The sequence below is a fragment of the Nerophis ophidion genome, linkage group LG05 (genome assembly GCF_033978795.1).
Source record: "Nerophis ophidion isolate RoL-2023_Sa linkage group LG05, RoL_Noph_v1.0, whole genome shotgun sequence".
NCBI classification, from domain to species: Eukaryota; Metazoa; Chordata; class Actinopteri; order Syngnathiformes; family Syngnathidae; genus Nerophis; species Nerophis ophidion.
In genome coordinates, this window is record NC_084615.1 from 36881932 (window position 1) to 36909804 (window position 27873).

The 27873-nt window shown below is 40.8% G+C and overlaps 2 protein-coding genes across 2 annotated transcripts in view; both read right to left on the reverse strand.

The window, feature by feature from the left end:
• wdr26b (WD repeat domain 26b) overlaps positions 1-1339 on the reverse strand; it is a 35232-nt gene extending 33893 nt beyond the window's left edge. Inside the window, exon 1 of the mRNA XM_061900751.1 lies at positions 581-1339. Within this exon, the coding sequence (XP_061756735.1) occupies positions 581-900 (320 nt within the window). The 5' untranslated portion in view covers positions 901-1339. The remainder of the gene's footprint in view (positions 1-580) is intronic.
• Positions 1340-3293: 1954 nt separating this feature from the next.
• On the reverse strand, positions 3294-27810 carry LOC133553682 (adenylate cyclase type 3-like). Its single transcript, XM_061902158.1, has 20 exons — positions 27178-27810; positions 26867-27016; positions 25221-25366; positions 25031-25142; positions 24838-24965; positions 24458-24616; positions 24229-24388; positions 23246-23344; positions 20919-20995; positions 20696-20854; positions 20523-20610; positions 20343-20459; positions 16383-16648; positions 14680-14761; positions 14448-14606; positions 14200-14346; positions 6630-6749; positions 6409-6535; positions 3815-3939; positions 3294-3745 (listed from the first exon to the last, which is right to left on the reverse strand). The coding sequence occupies exons 1-20, from the start codon at positions 27808-27810 to the stop codon at positions 3563-3565; spliced, it is 3237 nt and encodes a 1078-aa protein (XP_061758142.1). The 3' UTR covers positions 3294-3562.
• Positions 27811-27873: the final 63 nt, after the last annotated feature.

Here is a 27873-nt window from a genome sequence, read left to right on the forward strand (position 1 = left end):
GTATAATCGTACACACACACTACTGCAGTTGACCTGTAAAAATCCTCCCACACAGCACTGCAAATTGTCCTTACTGACAGCCCAAATTAAGAAAACCGCAATCAATTATTCACCCGCCCTTATTGTTTTAATTGGCATCGTAAATCAACAAATTAGCTTTTTTTTTTTTAATAAACACCTAACGCATAAACGTTACTGACGTGAGATGATGTAATGCACACCAAATGGGAACCAGATCCATGTACAACCACAGCAAAACAATAATACTTGTTATATTTGATGAATATATCATGGCCTGGGTGTTTAATGTGTGGACATTGATTCTGTTAGCGTGCAAGCTAACTAGCCAGCTAATGTTAAAAGGCTAGCTGTTATTGTGCAAGATGGAGCCCCTTCTTAGCCGCAAGCTAACCGACTAACATTCGGACCCATCCCCCCATGTTTGTGTCTGTCATGCTCACTAATAGCTTCTACTGGCGGCCATGTCGCACTTTATTAAACAGCAATCACCAGCGAACACGACACCGTGTATGTTATAAGCGAATAATCGACGCTTCCAGCCGACGTGACACCAACTTACTTGAGCCCCAGTCCGTGGAGATGTTGCCCTATGAGCCGGATGACATCTTCCTCCGCCTGCGACAGCCGCTTCTTCTTCTTCAGCGATCCCACCTCCGAGCCCGAGGCCGCAGGGGTGGCGGCAGAAGTCCCACAAACGGGCCCGACCGATGACCCATTGCTGGTGCCCACACCGTTCCCGTTGTCCGACAGGAGGAGTCCGTTGGAGTGCCCTCCCCCGGCCGCCGCCGCCGTGGACGAAGACGACTCGCCGTTGTGTGTTCCGCTCAGGCAAGAAAGATCGGATGATTCCTGCCCCTGTCCTGCTCCATTTGCCTGCATGCTGGTGCTCAGGTTGCCGACGGAACTTCGGGTAAAATGGATGGTCGATGTGGCTTGAGAGTGCGCTCCGAGTCCCAAGAAAACTCCGGGGAGGCCTGGTACAACCGCTGAAGCCCCGGGCTCTCCTGCTCCCTCCGCCGCCGAGGCTCGGTGCTTCTTCCGCGGGGGCGGCGACGCTCCGCCGGTGTCCGAGTCGGAGGAGGAGGAAGCGGAGGCCAGAGTTTCCTCACCGAGAGCGGCCGTGGTTAGAAGCCGGCGGTGCTCCGGGTGGGAAAACAAGGTTCAACTTCCAGGTTTGAGGCCTCGTCTGTCGGGCTCAGAGCGGACTGTCAACCGTGGCGGACGGTCTGTCACTTGGCCCGTTTTTGTTGTTGTTTCTCTCTAAACAGCTGCAGCTCTAATGGAGGCCTGACGCTCCGACGTCACCGGAAATTCCTACACTACCAAGCTTCCGGGTATAATCATTAGCGCAAAGTATTTATTTAGCCTAAAAATATTATCACCACTACTTTACCTGTTCATGTTAATGTTTTAAACAAAAACTACGAAATAATACACATTGTATTAAATACAATAAAAAATCTACAGTACTGTTAGGCCTGCGATTAGATAGCGACTTGTCCAGGGTGTGCACCGCCTTCCGCCCGATTGTAGCTGAGATAGGCACCAGCGCCCCCCGCGACCCCGACGGGAATACGTGGTAGAAAATGGATGGATGGATGGAGTACTGTTAGGCAGGGGTTGTTAAAGTGTTAGGCGGCACCAATAATTAAACATCCTTCCATATTTGAATTAAAATATTAAAACAATTAGGCCGATTGTATTGTCTTTGCAATTGTATTTTCAATTTAGATAATAATCATTGGTCATATCTTCTGCGCTGAATTGTATTATTACAGTAAGGCAGTGGTTCTCAAATGGGGGTACGCGTTCCCCTGGAGGTACTTGAAGGTATGCCAAGGGGTAAGTAAGATTTTTTTGAAATTATTCTAAAAATAGCAACAGTTCAAAAATCCTTTATAAATATATTTATTGATTGATACTTCAACAAAATATGAATGTAAGTTCATAAACTGTGAAAAGAAATGCAACAATGCAATATTCAGTGTTGACAGCTAGATTTTTTGTGGACATGTTCCATAAAAATTGATGTTAAAGATTTCTTTTTTTGTGAAGAAATTTTTAGAATAAAGTTCATGAATCCAGATGGATCTCTATTACAATCCCCAAAGAGGGCACTTTAAGTTGATGATTACTTCTATGTGTAGACATTTTTATTTATAATTGAATCACTTGTTTATTTTTCAACAAGTTTTTAGTTATTTTTACATCTTTTTTCCAAATAGTTCAAGAAAGACCACTACAAATGAGCAATATTTTGCACTGTTATACAATTTAATAAATCAGAAACTGATGACATTGTGCTGTATTTTACTTCTTTATCTCTTTTTTTCAACCAAAAATGCTTTTCGCTGATTAGGGGGTACTTGACTTAAAAAAATGTTCACAGGGGGTACATCACTGAAAAAAGGTTGAGAACCACTGCAGTAAGGTAAATGGGTTGTATTTGTATAGCGCTTTTCTACCTTCAATGTACTCAAAGCACTTTGACACTATTTCCACATTCACCCATTCACAAAGACATTCACACACTGATGGCTTGAGCTGCCATGCCAGGCGCTAACCAGGACCCATCAGGAGCAAGGGTGAAGTGTCTTGCTCTAGGACACGACGGACGTGACTAGGTTGGTAGAAGCTGGGAATCAAACCAGGAACCGTCAGGTTGCTGGCATGGTCACTCTCCCAACCGCGCCACGCCTTATTTATCACATAGCTCAATTTCCAAGGATAGTGTACGGTATAACAATTATTTGGATTTATATACTATATTACTGCGTGTGTATTTACATACATATGCATACATCCATCCATCCATTTTTCTACCGCTTAATTCCTTTGGGGTCGCGGGGGGCGCTGGTGCATATCTCAGCTACAATCGGGCGGAAGGCGGGGTACATCCTGGACAAGTCGCCATCTCATCGCAGGGCCCATATACATACAGACACATACATATTGTTCAGAGGTATAATTATATTATTTTTGTTGCATCCCCGCAATTCCCTCCAAAAAGAGATTAACAACATAACATACATCCATAAATATGGATGCATATGCAAAAGTGCAATATATTTATCTGTACAGAAAACTATTTATTTATATCTGCACCTTATTGCTCTTTTATCCTGCAATACAATGAGCTGATGCAACAAAATTTCGTTCTTATCTGTACTGTAAAGTTTGAATTTGAATGACAATGAAAGGAAGTCGAAGTCTAAGTCTTGTGTGCTTCAATCATTTTTTGATTGCAATAAAAAGTACTTAGATCAACAAAATATAGTGCAAACTTGTTTATTGAAAATCATGATTAGTATAAATATTGAACCAACTACATGCTTTTCCAAAACTCAAGGTAAGGTAAAAAAATATAACAAATAGAAAAGAATATTGCAGTTTTAACAATTAAGTGCATTTGCATTTACAGTATTTGTCAATAGATGGTGTGTAACTGATGCAAAAATATGAACAACCCCGACAAAAATAAACTTAGAATGGTTTTCCCTTTAGATTGTTCATCTTTCTTTCCATGTCCTTTAACCACGAGTCAAAAAACGTGCACAACCTCGTGAGGAGGAGTTGTCCGTGGAAGGCCTCCGTTGTTCGTGTTTAGTTGTTTCCCTTTCATGAAGAAGGTCAGCAGCTCCCCTTTCCCTTTTACAAATATGGGCCCCCGTCGCACAAAGCGAAAGCTGTAATCCTTTAAAATGTCGTAGCAGTCCTCCACCACCTGGCAACAGCGAAAGGACAATAGAGGACCGTTGAAGAGCATTTTGTGTACGTGTCTGAGTTCATTTACCTGAATGTTCCCCATGACTCCGGTCGACTCCATTCTACTGGCCACGTTGACCGTGTTTCCCCAGATGTCATAGTGAGGTTTACGAGCACCGATCACGCCCGCCAGAACCCCGCCTTTATTGAGACCTGGGGGGTAACACGATGGGATCTTGTTGGTCTTTTGTGACGACCTAACTTGTTACCTTGACACAATTCTGGAAATGCTCCAATAAACAGCTCTGTTGAATTAGCTGCTGAGTATCCAGGTGAGGGGTCTGCAAAAGAAAATAACCGGTTGGGTCTAATTTAGCCTTAAGTCCATACTGTTATGTGGTCACGATGAACTCATCAGCGCTATCAATGCTGATTGAGCAGTTTTGGCCCCTTACTGTCATTACAACCTTGGTTCTAGTGCTGCTGTGTTGTCACAATGAGAGCTGCAGTTTCCTCAACACTTTTCTCATGCACTCTGTATCAATGAGTGTCTGGTCCCCTGCCTGGGGGACACCGCAAAGACATTCCGTACCATTACCATGGAGACCATGATTGAATCCAATGCAAAAGATCAAAACGGCGGGTCATCAACACTGATTGAGAGAATCTTTGACCAGCGTTTTTGCAGTAAGCCCTAAAGGTCAGCAATGGGCTCCTGTCTCAAAAACTATATTTGAGTGACATTTATTTTTTCTATAGGTCCTAAAAAAACAACAGGAAACCGGTCCTGTCATACACATTTGTCGGTAGGTGCTAAAAAGCTTTAGTTTCATTTATAGTATATGTAACCATACAGCATTTTTGCAATATAACTTTAAAAATAGCCAAATACTCACATAACATAGAGAATCTTAAACTAGCATTTTTGCAGTACAGGCCCAAAAATTCAGCAATGTGCTACTGTTGCACAAAGGATCTTTGGCTAACGTTTATTTTTCCAGTAAGTTCTTAAGAGCAGCCGAGTGCTCCAGTCGTACAAAGGATCTTTGACTAATGTTTCTATTTCAGTAGGTTCTTAAAATCAGCAGAACTTTCCCGTCAGTAGGAGGAACTTTGACTATTACTTTTGCAGCAGATCTTTAAAAACGGCATAACCCTTCAGTTTTATAGAGGATCTCTGCATGGGGAGCATTTTTGAGGTAGATCCTATAAAACAGCCTACTGCTATCACGTACTGTAGAGCAGTGTTTTTCAACTACTAGTGTGTGGCGAGATACAGTTGGGTGTGCCGTGGGAGATTATGTAATTTCACCTATTTGGGTTACAAATATTTTTTGCAAACCAGTAATTATAGTCTGCAAATATATGTTGTTCTTGAGTGTCGGTGCTGTCTAGAGCTTGGCAGAGTAACTGTGTTCTACTCTTCCGTATGAGTAGGTGGCAGCCAATAGTTAATTGCTTTGTAGATGTCGGAAACAGCGGGAGGCAGTGTGCAGGTAAAAAGGTGTTTAATGCTTAAACCAAAAATAAAAAAATAAACAAAAGGTGAGTGCCCCTAAGAAAAGGCATTGAAGCTTAGGGAAGGCTATGCAGAACGAAACTAAAACTAGACTGTCAACAAAATAAACAAAAACAGAATGCTGGACGACAGCAAAGACTTACGGTGGAGCAAAGACGGCGTCCAAAAAGTACATGACAATCAACAATGTCTCCACAAAGGAGGGTAAAAACAACTGAAATATTCTTGATTGCTAAAACAAAGTAGATGCAGGAAATATCGCTTAAAGGAAGACATTAAACTGCTACGGGTAAATATATAAAAAAAAAGAGAAAAAGCCAACAAAATGGTGCACAAGACCGGGATCTTTCTGTGTGGAGTTTGCATGTTCTCCCCGTGAATGCGTGGGTTCCCTCCGGGTACTCCGGCTTCCTCCCACTTCCAAAGACATGCACCTGGGGATAGGTTGATTGGCAACACTAAATTGGCCCTCGTGTGTGAATGTGAGTGTGAATGTTGTCTGTCTATCTGTGTTGGCCCTGCGATGAGATGGCGACTTGTCCAGGGTGTACCCTGCCTTCCGCCCGATTGTAGCTGAGATAGGCGCCAGCGCCCCCCGCGACCCCGAAAGGGAATAAGCGGTAGAAAATGGATGGATGGATGGATGGACAAGAACTTAAATACTACACACAGGAAAACAGCAAAAGACTCAAAATAAGTCACGTTGTGACAGTACACCTACTTTGAGATAGGAGCTATATTGATGCATGGTTAGTTATGCTTTGAAGTCATATTCAACAATTGCTAGAACAACTTTTTATTGCCAGCTGAGTTTCGTTTTTTAAGGATTTCTGCTGGTAGTGTGCCTCCGGATTTTTTTCAACACAAAAAATGTGCCTTGGCTCAAAAAAGGTTGACAAACACTGCCGTAGAGGAGCTGTGTTGTTGCAATGTGCTTGTGGTAGTCAATGAGAGCTGCGGTTTCCTCAAGACTTTCTCATGCACTCTGAATCCTGATTAAAGTGACAAAATGAAGGTGTGGTCACATTTAAGAAATAACAGCATCTCTTCAATCATCGCCTGCTTGCTAATAACACCTTGGTTTACTGTAGGTAACGCCTCAACTATAATCAGAGCTGTCTTGAATGTCCAACAGAGCCACGCACGCACGCACACACACTGACCGATTCTTAGCATGAAGTTATTGAAGGACTGCCTGTTGAGGTTGTCGAGGGTGACTTTCATTGCCAGAGCAAAGTCCGCCAGATCGGCAAGGTGCTGCCAGTGCCCCACGAGTGTCTGGTCCTCTGGCTGGGGGACACCACAATGACATTACCATTACCATGGAGACCAAGAAAAAAATCCAATGCAAAAGATCAAAACGGCAAGTAATGGAGCTTCAAACCCTGTGGCTGCATTGTCCGTTTGTTGCGCTGCTTTTTGGGGTGAGTCCCGACGCCGCCATGTAGGTGCTGCCGATCGTCTTGATCTTGGTGATGTTGCGAAACTCGTCCCTGTCGAGTAACTGCGAGATAATGTGGACAAGAATTTGTCAAAAAGAGGACTCCTGAGACCTAAAAATAAATCAAAAAGTGTCTTCCTCTCTAATAGACCTAATAAAACGCTACAACATGGCTGTAATTCTCTTTACAAGGACTATCCATCCATCCATCCATCCATCCACTTTCTACCACTTGTCCCGTTCGGAGTTGCAGGGGGTCGCTGGAGCCTATCTTTGCTGATCTCGGGCGGAAGGCGGTGTACACCCTGGACAAGTCACCACCTCATCACAGGGCCAACACATACAGACAGGCAACATTCACACTCACATTCACACACTAGGGACCACTTCGTATTGCCAATCAAACTATCCCCAGGTGCATGTTTTTGGCGGTGGGAGGAAACCGGAGTACCCGGAGGGAACCCACGCAGTCACGGGGAGGACATGCAAACTCCACACAGAAAGATTCCGAGCTCGGGATTGAACCCAGGACAACTCAGGACCTTCATATTGTGAGGCACATGCACCAACCCCTGTTTCACCGTGCTGTCCTTACAAGGACTAATACTACATAAAATGCATAATGAATTGCCATGGACGAGAGTTGGTGAAAGACTAGCTTGTAGTTGGATTCTATTTTTTTTAAAAACAACTATACGTACCATAAAACTGCTTATCTGTATTCTCAGCTGTTGTTTGCTCGTTACAGTCACAACTATGGTACCAGGGTAGCCCTGGGAGGTGCTCTCACCCACCTTAAACCCAATACTGATGTTTTGAAAAAGACTGTTATCACTTACTGGAACCGACTTCCACAATATCTGGTATCAATCACCAGCAGAGTGGGTTTTAAGAGAGGAGAAGTATTGCAGAAATAGATAATTCAAGATTTTACCTAATGCCACGACTGGTTCATTTATCTTCTTTTGACTTATTTTTTGCTTAAATTCATTCTTGTTTCTGGTTATCGTTTTTATATTGACATTAACTTGATTTTGTATGTACTTTGTGTCATATTTTATATATTATGCTATGTTTTCGTCACTTACAATATTGTTTGTCTTTGGTACACTAATGTGTATATTTTAGGCCATTGGTTATTTGTGTCAATTTTGCAGAAAATATATATCTATTTTTGTATTGCTCTTTTTTAAAATATTTGGTATGAACATTATTATGTCAACTCCAAGTAATTTTTTTTTTGTTTTTTTGTTGTTGCTATTTTTGTAGTACAAAATTGTATTATTGATCATGTTGTACTGCATTATAATCTTTTGTTCTGTGATTGTGTGATGTTATTTGGCTGGACCCCAGGTAGAATAGTCTCCACTATGGTGTAGTCCAGGCCTGGGCAATTATCTTGACTCAGGGGCCACATTTAGAGAAAAGAATGTGTCTGGTGGCCGGTATATCTATTTTTATGAACACTAATACAAAACCTCACAATAATGTCTGATTGAATGCTAAAAACGTTATGACAGACCACCTTAAAAAACATAATGGAATTTTACATTTTTCTATGAAGGATAAAACACTGAATGTTGACAAAATATGAACGTCACACCCCCTTTCGATCGACACATTTTACAATCAAGTGAAACGCAACAAAACTGCAACAAACAGTGAAATATGAACGCGAAGGGTACAAAATAAACCCACCTACAGTCTGATATATCTGATACATCACTAAGCTTTAGAACTTTGTTGTGAAAATATCTTTCCGCGTCTGTGGAAACGTCCGTGCTGCTGTGACTTACATTACCATAACTAATTATATTACCATAGTAACTAATTAGATGACCATAGTAACTGGTATATCATCCATAAGCGCAGATTCCAACCATTGAAATACTTTGTATAGTTCAAGACTTACATCCATTAGAAAACATCACTGCACATCATAATGACAACTACACTTTCCATCTTAAAGATCTAAAACAATTATATGGGAATGTCCGGCGGGCCAGATTGAAAAGCTCAGCGGGCCACATGTGGTACCCGGGCCTTAATTTGCCCAGGTCTGGTGTAGACTAATGGGGATCCTTAATAATCCAAATAAACTAAACAAAACTAAAATAAATACCACCATGCAGCACGGTAGACATCTTGAACTGCTGACATGGCATCTGTAAAGCTTTACTTTTTTTGAAGTAGCTTTTCAGAAACAGCAGAAGGCTTTTGACATATGGGATCTTTGACTAACATTTTTATTTCAGTTGGACCATAAAATCAGCAGGGCATTCCTATCATTTGGAGGATCTTTGACTAGCACTTTTACAGCAGATCCTTAAAAACAGCAGAATGACATACTGTGCATGTGAGCTGTGTGCTTGGTATTTTTTTGTATTTTATGTATTATTATTTATTTATCTATGTTTTTATGTGTTATGAATTTGCACTAAATTAGTTTTGCTTAGAATTTCGTTGTACAATGTACAATGACAGTAAAGATATATTCTATTCTATTCTCTACTCATACAAAGGATCACTAAATGGCGAGCATTTTTGCAGTAGGTCCTTGAAAAACAGCAAAGAGCTGGTGTCATGTACTGTAGAGCAGTGGTCCCCAACCAACGGTCCGGGAACCGGCACCGGTCCGTCACGCATTTACTACCGGGCCGCACAGAGACATTAAATAATTTATAACCCACCGCATATTCTCCTACTTAACTTTTGGCAGTCCCACCAGACACACCAATTAACTTGTTTATAGATGTATTATAAAACTCCTGATAGGAAGTCGTCATTTGTTATATTTGTTACATCTTCGTTACATGGGACAATTCACATTAATAAACATATAAAATGTAAAGGTGCCGAATTGTAACCAAAAACTAGGTTCCATCTGCAGTCCGCGGCAGGTTGATGACCTAAGATCGGGGCGTATCAGGAACAAAGTGACCATAGTAGTTAAAGTGGAGAAGTGTTAAATTGTTGCATATAATACTTGTGCTGACGGAAGGAAATACACATCTCCTTTGGCCTAGTAAGTTAAAGTGCTGGTATTATTGCACATAGTCCTGTAACACAAGTACTGTAGTTAGCAAAAACAGATGTATTTACACATGGAAAATTGGAACAAAAAAGCTAACATTAGTGTATAGAGATGTCCGATATTATCGGCCGATAAATGATTTAAAATGTAATATTGGAAATTTTCGGTATCGGTTTCAAAAAGTAAAATTAATGACTTTTTAAAACGCTGCTGTACGGAGCGGTACATATCGGGTATAACACGGATGTAGGGATAAGTACAGAGCAGTTGCGTCTCCCAATCAGCAGCTCCTCCCCTCTCTGCACACAACACAGGAGTTGATGATTGCAGCATGAGAGGTTTACTGGCGACACTTGATGACCTCATTAAAACCGCGCGAGCGGCGCATAACAACAACAAGAGTGTGTTGTTGCCGGTGCTGTAGCCTGGCTAACAAGCGAGCTCGCTCCGTGACTGACTAATGACACCATGTCTACGGTTTGGGATTATTTTAAAGTGTGTCTGACGGATAAAAAACTGGCAATTTGCAAGGACTGCAAAAAGTTGGTTATGCGAGGAGGAACCAAGACGTCTTCCTTTAATACGAGCATTTAGATCTCCCACCTCTTCAACAATTATAAGGAGATACACGATGAATACAAGCGGAAGATGGATGAAAAGCAAACACGGAAAAAAAGTAGTACCACACAGTTGTCGCTTAAAGACTTTGCCGAGAAAAAACAAAAATACACCAAAACCGCCCCAAGGCGAAAGCCCACATTGTGTTCAGGGACAATGCACGCAGTATGACAAAAGCTACAGTGGAGTTTGGTATGGCTAGTCCGCCCTGCATGGCGCACACTTTGCAGCTAACCATGAATTGATTTACGTGGATCCCGACTTAAACAAGTTGAACAACTTATTCGGGTGTTACCATTTAGTGGTCAATTGTGCGGAATATGTACTGAACTGTGCAATCTACTAATAAAAGTTTCAATTTATCAATCAAAACAGTGAATGAAGGTGCCCTGTCTCCACGCAGCATTCAGAAGCTCTGGCTGACGGCTAGGCCACTTTAAGCACTCACCCCTCACTTGCAGCACATTTTTGTTACTCATACAAATACGCTTGAGCAGGGCAGATTGTGCCCAGTTTATAATTTCCTGTTATACAGTATACAAGGCAGTCTTGCACTAAAGGAGGACTATGTTATTGTTTACTTTATTATGCTAGTATACGCTGGACTGAAGCTGTGTGCCTTCATTGTTTTTGTAGCTGTTGTTTTGAGGCATAATTAAAAAAATTTTAAATAACGCACTTTGTAAAGGTCAAAGTATGGTATTTTCCATAGTTGTAGTAGGTATCAGAATTATCTCAGGGCGAGCATGTCCCAAATTCCAAGCTGCTGTTTTGAGGCATGTTAAAAAAACAATGTACTTTGTGACTTCAATAATAAATATGGCAGTGCCATGTGGGCACTTTTTTCCATAACTTGAATTGAAGTTGTTTTCTTATTTTGGAAAACCTTGTTACATTGTTTAATGCATCCAGCAGGGCATCACAACAAAATTAAGCATAATAATGTTTTCATTCAACAACCGTATATATCGGTATCGGTTGATATCGGAATTGGTAATTAAGAGTTGGGCAATATCGGAATACCGGATATTGGCAAAAAAAAGCCATTATCGGACATATCTATTAGTGTATCTATGTATGAAATATTGCACAAAATATGAATACATAACTTTTAGAATGAAAATAGAAATCCACAGAAATCTATTGGCTCTAATTGCAAGTATTTCTAGCTTATTGTAAATCCATTCTCTTGTCCTTGAATGTGATGTATCACCTAGAACCCATCAGATACTAAAGCCAAAAAAACTACTACTACTAGCAAAAATGTGTAAAAAACAAAAGTCTATGTAGAGCTTTTTTGCAAAGGGAAAAGGCCAGGGGCTGCCACTAATTCAACGTTATGAAGATTTATTTTTTGTATTCATGTTTCATGCACTTACTTGCTATACTTATCTAGCACACGTAGAAGGCCGGTCCGTGAAAATAATGCCTACATTAAACCGGTCCCCGGTGCAAAATAGGTTGGGGACCCCTGCTCTAGAGGATCTATGACCAGTTTTATTTTGTGGTATTTCCCTAAAAACATCACCGCGCTCCAGTCTTGACTAGTCTTTTTGGATTAGGACTTTTAATCTCCAAAAACAACAGAGCGCTGATCCTGTCATATAAAGGACCTTTGGCCAACGGTTATTTTTCTCGTTGGTCTTTAAAAATACAAAAAGGGCTCCTGTCATATAAACTATTCAGTGGATCCTAAAAACAGTAGAGCTCTTCTGTAGAAGATATTTGACTACCACTTTTGCAGTACAACCTTAAAAATAGCTTTACAGTCATAATGTAGATCATGGGTTCTTAACATTTTTTACTTCGGGGCCCAACTTTTCCACAAAAAAGGGGCCGTGGCCCATTCAAATATTAACAATGAATTAGAAACCCTACTCTCAGTTTCTGGACTAAACTGTCAATAAAATTAAAGTGCAAATGAAAATGCAGCTTCACCACTTTAGTCATATGTGTGTGCTTAAGACACTCTATGATTTTAGCTCAGGACTACTTACGAGTACAGCAGCGGCCCATACAGACCACAGCTGAGAAATAGATATTTTTTGGCAGCCCTTTAGGGGGCACTCGGGTCCCAACAAAGCCCTTAAGAAACACTGATTGAGAGAATCTTTGACCAGCGTTTTTGCAGTAGGCCCTAAAAGTCAGCAATGGGCTACTAACGCAAAAAGGATCTTTGACTAACATTTATTTTTCTAGTAGGTCCTAAAACAACAGAAAAGCGGTCCTTTCATATACATTTGTCAGTAAGTGCTAAAAAGCTGTAGAGTTATAGGTTATTTGACTGCATAACATTTTTGCAGTATAACCTTAAAAATAGCCAAATACTCACATAATATAAAGAATCTTTAACTAGCGTTTTTGCAGTACGGGCTAAAAATCATCAATCTGCTACTGTTGCATAAAGGATCTTTGGCTAATGTTTATTTTTCCAGTAGGTCCTTAAAAACAGTTGAGCGCTCCAGTCGTAAAAAATATCTTTGACTAATGTTTTCATTTCAGCTGGTCCTTAAAATCATCAGAACTTTCCTGTCAGTAGGAGAAACTTTGACTTTTACTTTTGCAACAGAATTTTAAAAACAACAGAACGCATCTGTTTTATAGAGGATCTCTGCATGGTGAGCATTTTTGAAGTTCCATCCATCCATTTCTACCGCTTATTCCCTTTGGGGTCGCTGGGGGCCTACTGCTGTCATGCACTATAGAGGATCTTTGACCTATTTTATTTTGTAGCAAACTTTTTGACTCAGGGTCCGCATCGGGCTAAAATAATTTGGCGGGCTGTATGTATGTATGTATGTATATATATATATATATATATATATATATATATATATATATATATATATAAATATATAAATATAATATATATATGTATATATGTATATATATATGTATATAGATATATACATGTATGTATATATCTATCTATATATACATTTTCTACCGCTTATTTCCTTTGGGGTCGCAGAGGGCGTTGGCGCCTATCTCAGCTACAATTGGGCGGAATATTTCGCACTAATTGACTGAAAGAGCATGCACTTGCCGTGCGCTCGCCCAACACTGCGGCGCTAGCGTGATGATGTCACGTTATCGATGCGAAAATGCATTTTTAGATAATATGATTTGCCTGAGAAGCCAGGAGACACCAAGAGTAACAAGCGGTAGAAAATGGATTAGAAAGGACAGATTTACAAAGATAATAATAATAAAAAAATAAATTTTAACTTGGGGCTTCCCGCTGTCCGGATTTTGGACACTAGTGGGCTGTATCCAGCCCTCGGGCCATAGTTTTCTGACCACTGGTATAACATGTTTTTGGTTTACAAAAAATTGCGGGTAACACATTTGTCCATTTGCCAGTGTATAATTCCATGGTAACGAGTGCCCAAACAAAGAATGGGGATTCAGTCATTGTTTTTTTATTGGGTACGATAGTACCCAATGAAGTTGAGAGTACCAGCACTTTGACAATGATGGTGAGGAACACTACTGAATTACAAAAAGAACTTACAATGAAAGAACTTGCAAAAATAATTTATGTACAGTAGTGGCGTCTGAGTGGCTCTCCAGTGCCTTCATCACCAAAGAGTCAATAAAAGATGCGTCATCATTATCTATTTCATTGATTATGTTAATTCCTAATTGTTGTTTGCATGCTAAACTATCAATATTTTCTATTAAAATGTGTTTTGTGTTAATATTTTTGGGTTCTAAAACCAATTAATTGGATTTTAATGATTTAATTATTATTTCCACTGGGAAAAATTGTGTCAGTTTTTGTCAGACCTTTTAAAATGGATTACTAGTGGTGGGTTAAAGGTCCTAGGTCCATGGAGGCTCTTTGATAATAAGACTCACACCGTCAAAGTCTGAAATGATCTCGTTGAGAATGCGGAGGCACTCGAGTCCGCCGTTGTTGATGCTCTCCTCGGTGTAGAAGTCTGAAAAGTTAGGGATGGATGCGAACATCACACCTACTTCATCGTACGACTGACTGTACAACTCCTGAAATGACAAAATATTACGAATTAATGGGAAAATTGGACACGTTTGTATTTGTAACAGTTGATTTGTCTTTATGTATTTGTGATGAATGCGGGACATACCTCATCTCTCTTTTTAGTGCCTAGAAAGTGTTTGGCGACATGCTCCGGCAGCATGTTAGTGACCAGCGCTTCATTCCAGCGCCTCATCTCCAGCACTCGCTCCTTCTGATCGTGCACACCAATCTTCCACAGAAACAACTTTCTGGACTGACGCTCCGACTTTACAAACACAAAATAAGCGGCCGTCAACAAAAGGTCACGAGACTGGCGCTGCAGAAGGGGACCCACTCACATGGCGGGAGAAGAGGTAGAAGCTGAGCATCATGACGATTGTCATCATGGTCATGAGGTACTTGGATGGTACCATGGATGCACTGGAAGAAGATATTTAATTCCAATAACAATATTATAAGATGCAACCATCAATTGCGATTCCTAATTAAATATGAAACACATTTTCATATTTTTGTATATGTATACATATACACACACACACACACACACACACACACACACACACACACACACACACACACACACACACACACACACACACACACACACACACACACACACACACAAGGTCAGGAAAAAACACATCATCCCTACAAGCTTGTTTCACAGGTTTCCTTGCTCTTCATCCCCTTTGCTCTGTTTATATTCCTACAAGCCTGATTCGCAGGTTTCCGTGAGAAACCTGAGAATCAGGCTTGTAGGGATGCAATAGCCACTGTATTTTTTTCTGACCTAACGTATATTTCGCTCTACCCAGTTATTTATCCATCCATCCATTTCTACCGCTTATTCCCTTTGGGGTCGCGGGGGCGCTGGTTCCTATCTCAGCTACAATCGGGCAGAAGGCGTCGTACACCCTGGACAAGTCACCACCTCATCGCAGAGCCAACACAGATAGACAGACAACATTCACACTCACATTCACACACTAGGGCCAATTTAGTGTTGCCAATTAACCTATCCCCAGGTGCATGTCTTTGGAAGTGGGAGGAAGCCGGAGTACCCGGAGGGAACCCACGCATTCACGGGGAGAACATGGAAACTCCACACAGAAAGATCCCGAACCCGGGATTGAACCCAGGACTACACAGGACCTTCGTATTGTGAGGCAGACGCACTAACCCCTCTGCCACTGTGAAGCCCCCAGTTATTTATATATATATATATATATATATATATATATATATATATATATATATATATATATATACACACATACATATATAAATATACAGTACAGTAGGAAAGTTTTTTCATGACATGAATTTTCATGACTATTTACATTGTAGATTGTCACTCAAGGCATCTCAACTATGAATGAACACATGTGGCAAAAAAATAACTTAAAACATGTTTTATATTCTATTTTCTTCAAAATAGCCAACCTTTGCTCCGATTACTGCTTTGCACACTTTTGGCATTCTCTCCATGAGCTTCAAGAAGTAGTCACCTGATATGGTTTTCACTTCACAGGTGTTCTTGAAGCTCATCGAGAAAAGGCCAAGAGTGTGCACAGCAGTAATCCGAGCAAAGGGTGGCTATTTTGAAGAAACTAGTTCATAGTTTTGATGCCTTCAGTGACAATCTACAATGTAAATAGTCATGAAAATAAGGAAAACACATTGAATGTGAAGGTGTGTCCAAGTTGTTGGCCTGTACTGTATGTATGTATGAATATATATATATATATATATATATATATATATATATATATATATATATATACACACATATATGTATATATATATATATATATATGTATATATATATATATATATGTATATATATATATATATATATATATATATTACACCACCATATTGCACTATGGTAATTGTATTTTTTGTCTTGTTATATATTGAAAGCAAATTTAATCTATTATGTTAAATAACATCATTTGAAAATAACTCTATTATAATACATTTATGAATTATAAACAATAATATGAATCCATCATCTAAATTCAATAAGAGATTCTACCTGTGGGAGGCAAAGTGTAAAAAGTCATAAAGGTCGTAAATGTTCCGCCAGCTGTAGATGTTAACAGCTCCCGTCGCCGTGACGACCAGCGCCATCAGGCCCAGCTTGATTAGGTGGCTGACCTGCACCAGCATGGCGGTGGCGATTAGCGCCATCACAGTCATGAAACTGTAGTGCTTGGGGTTCTCTGCGCATTCACCCAGCGTGTCCAGTGTAAGGACGGAGGTGCTGTTGACCACCTGGAAATGTGGCGGCACACAGCAGAGCTGCAAAAACGGGAAACATTAGTGTAAGCGTGCGACAGCTAATTTAAAATAAGTGATGACAAGCATTTCATTTTGTGTCATCTCCATGTGACAGTTTAGAACGTGCACCAAAGCGTACTCGACGCCTGTCGGGAGCAAAAAGGCATCAATCAGTGTGATAATAGAGTCATTTGGGGGCAGCGACAAATGAGGCTGCAAGCAGCAACGCATGTAGAGCCCACTGGGAGAGCAACAAGGCAGACACATGGAAGACATTACAGTCTTTATTGAGAATAAATGTAAGACATTATTTAAAAACAAACAAAATGAAAACTTTTTTTTTTTTAAATCAACTAGTGAATTACTACTAAGCATTTATTCACGGTAAGGCGTTTATTGGAGAGGACACCTTCTATTTATTTCTTCAAATTAATTTGTACAGCAATTTTAATACCCTTCTTTTAAAACAGGTATGTATAGTACTTTAATAATGAATAATTAAATAATACATATAATACAATGTTTTATTAATAGAACAAAACACCAGTACAGTATAATGTTATAATTTACCCGTACCGTAACATAAACATGACAAAACCACACAAAAAGATGTGGCAGCGGGCATTAATTTTCTACCAGGTGTTTATTAGAAATAAGGCGTATATTTGGGAGGAAGCTTATTCTTAATTTTTTATATGATAAATTTTCATTATTAAACATAAAAACTCCATATTTACATGTTTTCTAGAATATAAACAGCTGAAAGCTAGAAAGCTGCGGCTAATCTATGGATTTTTCTTCGCTACCGGCTAATTTATGGAAGAGATTGAGCAAAGCAATCAAACGATGTACTTAATTAATCCACTTTAAGAAACTGTTTGAACTCAAAGTGTTTATAAAGTACAAGGAAAAAGAATCCAGATAAGCATCCATCCATCCATTTTCTACCACTTATTCCCTTTGGGGTAGCTGGGGGCGCTGGTGCCTATCTCAGCTACAAGTAGGCGGAAGGTGCTGTACACCCTGGACAAGTCGCCACCTCATCGCAGATAAGCATCTTCAACTTTATTAAGAAAAGAAGAACATCTTATTTATCTTTTTAAGGATGAATAAAGACATCTATGACTTTTCTGTTTTGTTTGATCAGACGCTTTAATTCCCTGTTACAGACACCAATTGGAAACAATTAAGGTATGTAAATAAATAATTACACATTTTTTCTATGTAGATATCTCATTTCAAAACGTAAGGGTATATATCTGCCACTTATAGTCTGGTGCGGTTAATATGTGAAAAAAAAAATCTTCTAAAATTCAGTCGGCACGGCTTATAGTCGGTAAAATACAGTGCTTTATTTATTTAAATTCAAATTTTAACACATAATAAAATGTTACACATATTAGCACAGACAAAATTGATAAGGGGGTGTTATTTTAAAACTGGGCATTTATTTGAGGTTCATTTGAGAGGAGGTCATTACTAGTTCTACCAAGGCATTTGTTTGACAGTGTTCGATATTAATAGAACTTGAAATTCTGTACACACATACACACATAATTAATAGTAATAATATAAACAGCACTAACGAATACACCTATAATAAACACTCGTAAAAAGGCAGAATATTGTCATAATTGACCTGTATCACCTAAATTTGTTTATTTATTTTATGTATTTATTTGCTGTCAACATACTTGGCAATTAATTTGCATGTGGCATCAATACAGCAGTTGCACTATTGAAAAAATACAAAACCCAAAACCAGTGAAGTATGCACATTGTGTAATTCATAAATAAAAACAAAATACAATGATTTGCAAATCCCTTTCAACTGATATTCAATTGAATAGACTGCAAATACAATATATTTAATGTTCGAACAGAGAAACTTTTTTTTGTTGGTGCAAATATTCATTAACATGGAATTTAATGGCAGCAACACATTAAAAACAAGTTGGCATAGGGGCATTTTTACCACTGTGTTACATGGCCTTTCCTTTTAACAAGATTCAGTAAACGTTTGGGAACTGAGGAGACCAATTTTTGAAGCTTTTCAGGTGGAATCCTTTCCCATTCTTGCTTGATGTACAGCTTAATTTGTTCAACAGTTAGGGGTCTCTGTTGTTGTATTTTAGGCTTTATTTTGCGCCACACATTTTCAATGGGTGACAGGTCTGGACTACAGGCAGGCCAATCTACTACCCGCACTCTTTTACTATGAAACCACGCTGTTGTAACACGTGGCTTGGCATTGTCTTGCTGAAATAAGCTGGGGCGTCCATGATAACGTTACTTGGATGGAAACATATGTTGCTCCAAAACCTGTATGTACCTTTCAGCATTAATGGTGCCTTCACAGATGAGTAAACTAGTCATGCCTTGGGCACTAATACACCCCCATACCATCACATATGCTGGCTTTTGAACTTATCGCCTATAAAATTCCGGAAGGTTCTTTTCCTCTTTGATCCAGAGGACACAACCTCCACGGTTTCTAAAAACAATTTGAAATGTGGACTTGTCAGACCACAGAACACTTTTCCACTTTGCATCAGTCCATCTTAGATGAACTTGAGCCCAGAGGAGCTGGCGGCGTTTCTGGGTGTTGTTGATAAATGGCTTTCGCTTTGCATAGTAGAGTTTTAATTTGCCCTTACAGATGTAGCGACAAACTGTAGTTACTGACAGTGGTTTTCTGAAGTGTTCCTGAAACCATGCGGTGATATCCTTAACACACTGATGTCGGTTTTTGATGCAGTACCGGCTGAGGGATCGACTGTCACGGGCAGTCAATGTTGGTTTTAGGCTTACGTGCAGTGATTTCTCAAGATTCTCTGAACCTTTTGAAGATATTACGTACCGTAGATGGTGAAATCCCTAAATTCCTTGCAATAGCTGGTTGAGAAAAGTTGTTCTTGAACAATTTGGTCACGCATTTGTTCACAAAGTGATGACCCTCACCCCATCCTTGTTTGTGAATGACTGAGCATTTGTGTCATTAATGTCCTTTGTTTTCTTTGATGTTTGATGTTTCCCTCTTACACACATGTACTATGGCCATGAGTTGTTTTTTTTCCCTTGGCCTCAGTCTGCACCCCCTCTCCAGGGCTCAGGCTAAGACCGATTTTTTAATTTTATTTTAATCTTCTATTTTTTTCTCCCCCCCCTTGATTACCTCTATCTCATCTTTTTTGTGAGGGGCGCTGGAATCCGGCAGACCCGTCAGCGATCCTGTTCTGTCTCCCTGTAATGTTTGTCTGATCTTGAATGGGATTGTGCTGAAAATTTTAATTTTCCTGAAGGAACTCTCCTGACGGAATAAATAAAGTACTATCTAATCTAATCTAATTTAATTTAAGATGTTTTAGTACCCAATCATGGTACCCACCTGTTGCCAATTAGCCGGTTCACCTCAGTCTTTTTTGCCACATATGCGAGCTTTTTTGAAAAATGTTGCAGTCATCAAATTCCAACTGAGCTAATGTTTGCAAAAAATAACAAAGTTTTCCAGTTCGAATATTAGGTATCTTGTCTTTGCAGTCTATTCAATTGAATATAAGTTGAAAAGGATTTGCAAATCATTGTATTCTGTTATTATTTACGATTTACACAACGTGTAAACTTCACTGGTTTTGTGTTTTGTACATTAATAAATAGATAAACATACAAGACTGCTGCTAAAGTAGATGATCCTGGGTCGCAAGCACCTTCTTACCATGTCAGCAACGACGGCCATTGTGAGGACAAATATGGCCGCCATTGCCCACGTGTTTCTTGCCCAGCGTGTGCGATCGATCCAAGTGGAAAAGGACACCAGCTTCTCGGAAAACATCTAAACATGGAGCATAATGATGTCAAAGCATGAATACGAGGCATTTACATGAGCGGAGATCACCTTGGGGAAGACGCAGGCCAGGGAGCATATGGTGAGGATGAAAAAAAGAAACTCTCCTATTGCAAGAGTCACATAGTTCACAACCAGCCTGCAACAACAGCAATAACACACACTGTAGCTTCAGTTTGCTTTGACTAAAAACTACACAAGCATCTCCTGAACAGAGGACTCACAGAGGATCTATGAACACCTCCATTGCCGTGATGAAGAGAAGCACAATAGCGCAGCAGCAGAACGCCGCCCCGCTGCGCTTCTCCTTCTCAGAGGAGTAATGCGTCTCCAGCTTGCCATCAACAAACCAGAGCGAGACGGGATGGATCAGGTTCTTCATTCTAGAATAGAAAAGAATGAGTACAAACCAACAATTGATGCTTTTTGATATTATGATTTTCTTACATTTGGCGCCTTTCTCTTTCCAGGAGCTCCCGCTGTAACCGCACATTGATGAAATGCTCTTCAACCAGTCTGCTCCTCTTGGGACACACACAAAAAAGCAGTAAGATTATCAATTATTATTTATTATATTATTAAAATATTTAGGGATGTACCTAGATCAGTGGTTCTTAACCTGGGTTCGATCGAACCCTAGGGGTTCGGTGAGCTGGCCTCAGGGGTTCGGCGGAGGTAAAAAAACACACCCGACTCATCGTGTATATACAAACTTCTCCTTATCGGCGTATTACGGATACGGCAACAGCTGACTGATTTGCAGGTGTGTGATTGGTTGTGGGTTTATGCGCTGTGTTGGTTTTGTTGTTTGAACAAGGTGATGCTCATGCACGGTTCATTTTGTGCACCAGTAAAAAAAACATGGTAACACTTTAGTATGGGGAACATATTCACCATTAATTAGTTGCGTATTAACATGCAAATAAACAACATATTGGCTCTTAACTAGTCATTATTAAGTACTTATTCGGCATGGCCTTATTATAACCCATCCATCCATCCATACATTTTCTACCGATTATTCTCTTTGGGGTCGCGGGGGGGCGCTGGTGCCAATCTCAGCTACAATCGGGTGGAAGGCGGGTTACACCCTGGACAAGTCGCCACCACATCGCAGCCTTATTATACCCTAACCCTAACCCTAACCAAGTAACTCTAAATTAAGTCTTTATTACTTAGAATATGTTACCCTAGTGTCCAAATAACTCTAAATTAAGTCTGTGTTACTTAGAATATGTTCCCCATACTAAAGTGTTACCAAAAACCTATGACTTTGTCTTGAATTTGAAAAAAAAAACAAATTTGTATTTTTATTTTTATGTGAATGCGCATATAAAACTGGTGGGGTTCGCTACCTCCAACAAGGTTAAGAACCACTGACCTAGATGTAGAGTGTAGAGCTGCTCCCAAGCTAAGAATAATAATCACCTCTATTACAACAAATAAACTGCACATCTTAGTATCTTAAGTCATCATTTTCAGGTACATTATCACTGGAGGACAAGCTTAAATATGTTACACACCGAGAGCAAGCAAGGAACAGGCCTCCTATAAGATAAACTCACCGCTAAGCTATCTTGAAACAACACCAAGAAATACTGTACGTGTTTAGTGAAGCTTTCAACAGAAAATTAACAATTAGAATTATAAGAATCTAGAAAGATTATAATATAAAAGCAAATATTGATGTGTCAGCATTGTTGCAACCAGTACACACTTAAGTAGAGGGCGGATTGATCTATAAATTGGTGGTGGTATTACTTAGGGTGGTATCAGTATATGATCTATACTTGAGTGATTAGGTTGATATTCTTATTTTCTCAAAATATTTGTTTTGTTTTTCTAATGTTTAAAAAAATTGGGAATAATTCCCTGGACATAGGAAGACGTTAAGGGGAAAACCTAGAGGATTTAAAAAAAAAAGTAGTAGATTGTAATTTTTTGCTTTTGTTTAGTTATTGGGTACTATCAACTTTGTTTTGCTTAAACAATTGAATGCAATAGAATAGAATAAGAAACTAGCTTAAATATTGTGTTGATTATGTTAAACTGTCAATAGTACTCACCATAAATAATTTTTAAAAATTGCAGGTAATACATCGTATAGGCCGATCTCACTAATGGATGATCGATCAATAGATCAATACCGGTATCGACAGCTGATTGGAACATCCATCCATCCATCCATCCATCCATTTTCTACCTCTTATTTCCTTCGGGGTTGCGGGGGGCACTGGTGCCTATCTCAGCTACAATCATGCGGAAGGCGGTGTACACCCTGGAAAGTCGCCACCCCATCGCAGGGCCAACACAGATAGACAGACAACATTCACGCACTCTGGCCAATTTAGTGTTGCCAATCAACTTATCCCCAGGTGCATGTATTTGGAAGTGGGAGGAAGCCGGAGTACCGGGAGGGAACCCACGCAGTCACAGGGAGGATATAAACTCCACACAGAAAGATCCCGAGCCCGGGATTGAACCCAGGACTAATCAGGACCTTGGTATTGTGAGGCAGACGCACTAACCCCTCCTCCACCGTGCTGCCCCTGATTGGAACATCCTTATGATATTTTTAAATTGGTCCATCAGGTGATGCAGTGACCGAGCAGATCCAGCAGATGGAGCTGTGATGAAAGAACGCTTATGTGCTAAATCCGGCACAGTTTGTCGCCGCCTACAGGACCCGGCTTGATTTTTAAGACAGAAATGAATCTTTGTTTGGCCTTGGTGGAGGTCTGAGAATGTTGATCAGGACATGAATTTTACTTCACCTCCTGTTGTGACTCCGACACTGGAGATGACGAGGCTGCGTGGTTTGATGTGGTGTTAATCAACTGGCGAGACCTTCCCGCGTACAAAACGCTGGATGTCTGGAAGAAGAATGCAGGAAAAATTTGGAGACACTTTATCAGTCAATGGCACGGGAAAGTGTGTCTTAACTTTAGTTCAGGGGTCGGCAACCTAAAATGTTGAAAGAGCCATATTGGACCAAAAATACAAAAAACAATCTGTCTGGAGCCGCAACAAAATAAATGCCATGTTACATACAGATAGTGTCATGAGATATAAATTGAATGAAGAGGACTTAAAGGAAACCAAATGAGCTCAACTACACCTACACATGAGGCATAATGATGCAATATGTACATATAACTAGCCTAAATAGCATGTTAGCATCGATTAGCTTGCAGTCATGCAGGGACCAAATATGTCTGATTAGCACTGCACACAAGTCAATAACGTCAACAAAACTCACCTTTGTGCATTCATGCACAACGTTAAAAGATTGGTGGAAAAAAATGAGACGGAAAAAGAAGTGGCATAAAACACGTCATAGGAAGTATGAGAACGTTATACATGTAAACAATATACGGTGAGTTCAAGGACCGCCAAAATTAGTAGGAAAAAACAGCGCTCGCCAAATACTCGAATCAGTGAGGCACGTTTAAAACAAACAGTGTGCTTTATAACAGTTAGGGAGGTTTGTGTCATGTTCGTCCTCCTACAGAAACTATATTAAAACTAAAAATATATTTTTTATATTTTATTTCCCCTCATCTTTTTCCATTTTTCATACATTTTTGAAACAGCTCCAGAGAGCCACTAGGGCGGCGCTAAAGAGCCGCATGCGGCTCTAGAGCCGCGGGTTGCCGTCCCCCGCTCTAGTTGATACTTTATCTTGCTTAACTCAAGGAATCCACAGTTGTATAAGTAAATATTAATAGATAGACGGCATTAAAAAGTGCAAACTCACTTTCCCATTCAGTTTATGCCATTTCTTTTTAGGCACCACAACCAAATAAGTGTCAATGCCTTTCTCCAGCAGATACTCGCATCTTTCGCTGCCATTGCCAGGCTCCAGTTCAAACTCTCCGTGAAGACTCTCCTTGGTGCTCTGGGAAATATGCACTCGCCTGCCATGCAGACGCAAAACTCTCAAATAATTCTCATCGCAGAAAGCAAACAAGTGGTGGCTCTCCTACCCGGGAATTCCTCCAGATTCCATCTTATTAGCTACAGTGACGTCCGTGGACCAAACGTCAAACTGCCAGCGCTTCTGGCCCAGAACTCCTCCCAGAACAGTGCCGGTGTGGACACCCACTCGCATGTCCACCTCTGTTTTGGTCTTCTCTCGCACGTAACTGACATAGGAAAGAAAGCTGAGAACATCATCTTTATCTCTGTGGATATTTTTCCATCAGACAGTTAAGAGTTCCAATGCTTGTAGTCCTACTATGTTGGTATTGGAAGTTTGATGTCCAAAATCTAGCCTTGATGCTGGAATGTATACATCTTAAAAGTGATTGCAGTAATCCCTGCTGGTAACACGTCATTTTCTATCTGTAGGCTGGCGACCACTTACGAGATGGCTTCTACCATGGAGAGGCCCATCATGATGGAGCAGGCGGCGTGGTCCTCTCTGAAGTTGGGAAGACCACAGATGCAGTAGTAGCAGTCGCCCAGGATCTTTATTCGCAGTTGATGGTGTCGCTGTAAAGTGAAGCCAAATCAAAATCAAACTTTAATGGAGGGAACATCATCATGTTTTTACTTACTTCGGCCAGTTTATCAAAACGGGCAAAGAGCTCATTAAGCAGCTTCACCAGCTCCTGTGCGCTGCAGGTAGAAGACAGCTGGGTGAAACCCACAATGTCGGCAAACAGGATGCTGGATGTGGAGCAGAGAGCGCAGTTAATTTCAGGCCTATCTATATCGAACTTTAGAATCAACACTTCAGAGGCTAACCTAACGTGCTCATGGCGGTACATGTACATGGTGTTGAACTGCTGCTGCTGCTGTTGCTGGACCTGGTTTTGATCGGCACGATTCTTCAAACCCTGCAACATCTCATCGGCGATGTGTTTGGGCAGTATGGACAACAGCAACTCCTCCTGTGAGGGTCACAGTGTCAGAAGAGCCGAAGAGTGAAAGGAAGAGTCAGTATGGACTCAAAAGAAAATGTGGAAACGTGGCTTTAGTCCGTGGGAAAATGCGGAGACTACTTAATGGATTTCACCAAAACTCTGTAAAGTAGGCAAAATCCATTTAAACTCTGTGACTGCACGGCTAAACACCCCCAAAGGCCCATGAATTGATTAACGTGGACCCCGACTTAAACAAGTTGAAAAACTTATTCGGGTGTTACCATTTAGTGGTCAATTGTACGGAATATATACTGTACTTTGCAATCTACTAATAAAAGTTTCAATCAATTTCAAAGCGGTCATATTTTGAAGTTTGCAGATGACACAGCAATGGTGGGATGCATCACAGACAGCAATGTATCCGAGTACAAAAAGGAGATATAATCTGGTACCTTGTCTAAAGGCAAAGCCAACCACCTTAGCATCAATGTCAAATCAACTAAGGAGATGGGGGTGAACTTCGGGGAGGCCCACCCGGCACATCGAGCAGCAGATGTAAAAATGATCTCCAGCTTCAGGTATTTTGAGGTTCATCTATCCAGGGACCTGGCCTGGAGCCACAACACTTCCTGCATGGTCAAGAAATCACACCAGCATCTCTACTTCCTCAGGAAGCTGTGGCTTGTTGGACTATGGAGCTCTATCCTTAAGAGTTTCTACAGATATGTACTACGAGAGTACCCTTTGCACCAGCATAACACTGTGGCCCAGCAGCAGCGCGGCTGACAAGTGGAAGACATGGCAGAAGGTGTTGAAAGCTGTTCAGGAGATTGCAAGGAGCAGCTTTTCCAACACCAAGGACATCTTCATCAGCAGATGCAGGAAGAGGGCTCTCAGCATACCCAAGGATCCTACACACCCTCTCTTTGGCCGCCTTCACTCAGGCAGGAGGCATCAGAGCATCCAGAGTAGGACCACCAGACTGAGGAACCACTTCTTTCCAGAAGCTGTTGGTCTGCTGAACTCTGATGGTGCCCTGTGGCAATAGATACCAAACCAATCTATAACCTATTGTATTTATATCCATCCATCCATTTTCAACTGCTTATCCCTCTAGGGGTTGCGGATATATTTATATATTATATTTAAATTATTATGTACATACTATTGTTCTTGTGGTACTCACTAGGCTAAATCTGGGAACTTGATTACTACATTTTGTGACATCTCATGTGTCTCATGTGTGCTGGTATGACAAAAAAGTTCATTGGATTTTTGAGGATCTCTATTTGAAAACGTATTTATGATAAGAGTCCTGATGCTTGCCAAATGACAATGTATTTTTTGTATTTGTATTAGCTAACTCCAAAGAACTGTACCAATTGGCTTTTGTTTTCACAGAGGTTGATGATATGTTGTGGACCAACTCCCTGATGGGTGTTGGGCCAATAAGAACAACTGTGTCCGAGCAAAACATCTGCACAAAGTGTTCAATACTTACCGGGTGTGTGTATGTAACGTGTGTACCTGCTGGGTGCTCTGTTCTTCCATTGTGAGTTTGACCTCCAGAGACTGACGTGCCTCCAAAAAAGCCGTCCTGTACTTCCTGTCTGCCATGTAGTATGACAGGACCCCTACTGCAGCTGCACACAGGTACAGCATGGTGTTGGCCAAGAGCTGGGAAGGTATAAGTGGATGATATTGTCACCAAATCAATCTGTTTATGTCCATTAAAAGTTACTAGGGCCTAAACTACCATTGTGTTACCTATTTGATTAACTATACCTATGCTAGGTACTTTAAAGAAAGGACATGAATGATGGTTGACAGACATTTACCTGCCTGACCAGCATGGGCCCTCCTAGGTTTTCCTCAAACGTCTGAGCCACAGTCAACCCCAGCACCAGTATGTGGACCCCACAGGAGAGGCCTGACAGCAAAAGAAGGGCTGCCAGGTTGAGAGGTAGCATCAGGAAGGTGGAGAAGCTAAAAAAAGCCTGCCATCCCACCGAGTCACTGGCTTGGGGAAAGCGCTTGTAGTTGAGTCCCGAGTAGCACAGGACGTGAACGGTAACCATCAACCACAGAACATAGGGAATGGCGCCCCGCGAGACCACTGACTTGGGCAGCTTCTGCCGCCTGTACAACTCGTAAAAGATTAGGTCGGCAATCAAGCCCACGGCGGCCACTACCACCATGGCCTGTTTGTCCTTGGTGTAAACCACTGCACACATGATGATGACAAAGCTGTTGAACAAAGCGGCGGACGTCATCAGTGTCAGCATATTCTCCTGTCTTTGCCGTCTGAAGTAACTCTGGTAAAGTCTCTCCAAAGAGTCGGGGGTGAAGGTTGGACAGATGGTGCGTAGAAGGCCACGTCCTTGCTGGAGTACCACAGCGTCGTGGATACTATTCGCACCACCCGGGGGCACAGTCTGCTCTGTGTCTATGTGGCTAACACGGTTTGACATTTTGACTGAGATTATACGTTTTCCTTTTGCTTTACTAAATACTGATAAGCACTAGGGGAGCAG

Coding starts and splice junctions, on each gene's coding strand:
- LOC133553682 (XM_061902158.1), bottom strand. CDS start 27,810: ATGTCAAACCGTGTTAGCCACATAGACACAGAGCAGACTGTGCCCCCG. Junction 3,940..6,408: donor TAACTTCATGCTAAGAATCG/GTCAGTGTGTGT, acceptor GTTACCCCCCAG/GTCTCAATAAAGGCGGGGTT. Junction 3,746..3,814: donor GAGTCATGGGGAACATTCAG/GTAAATGAACTC, acceptor CGCTGTTGCCAG/GTGGTGGAGGACTGCTACGA.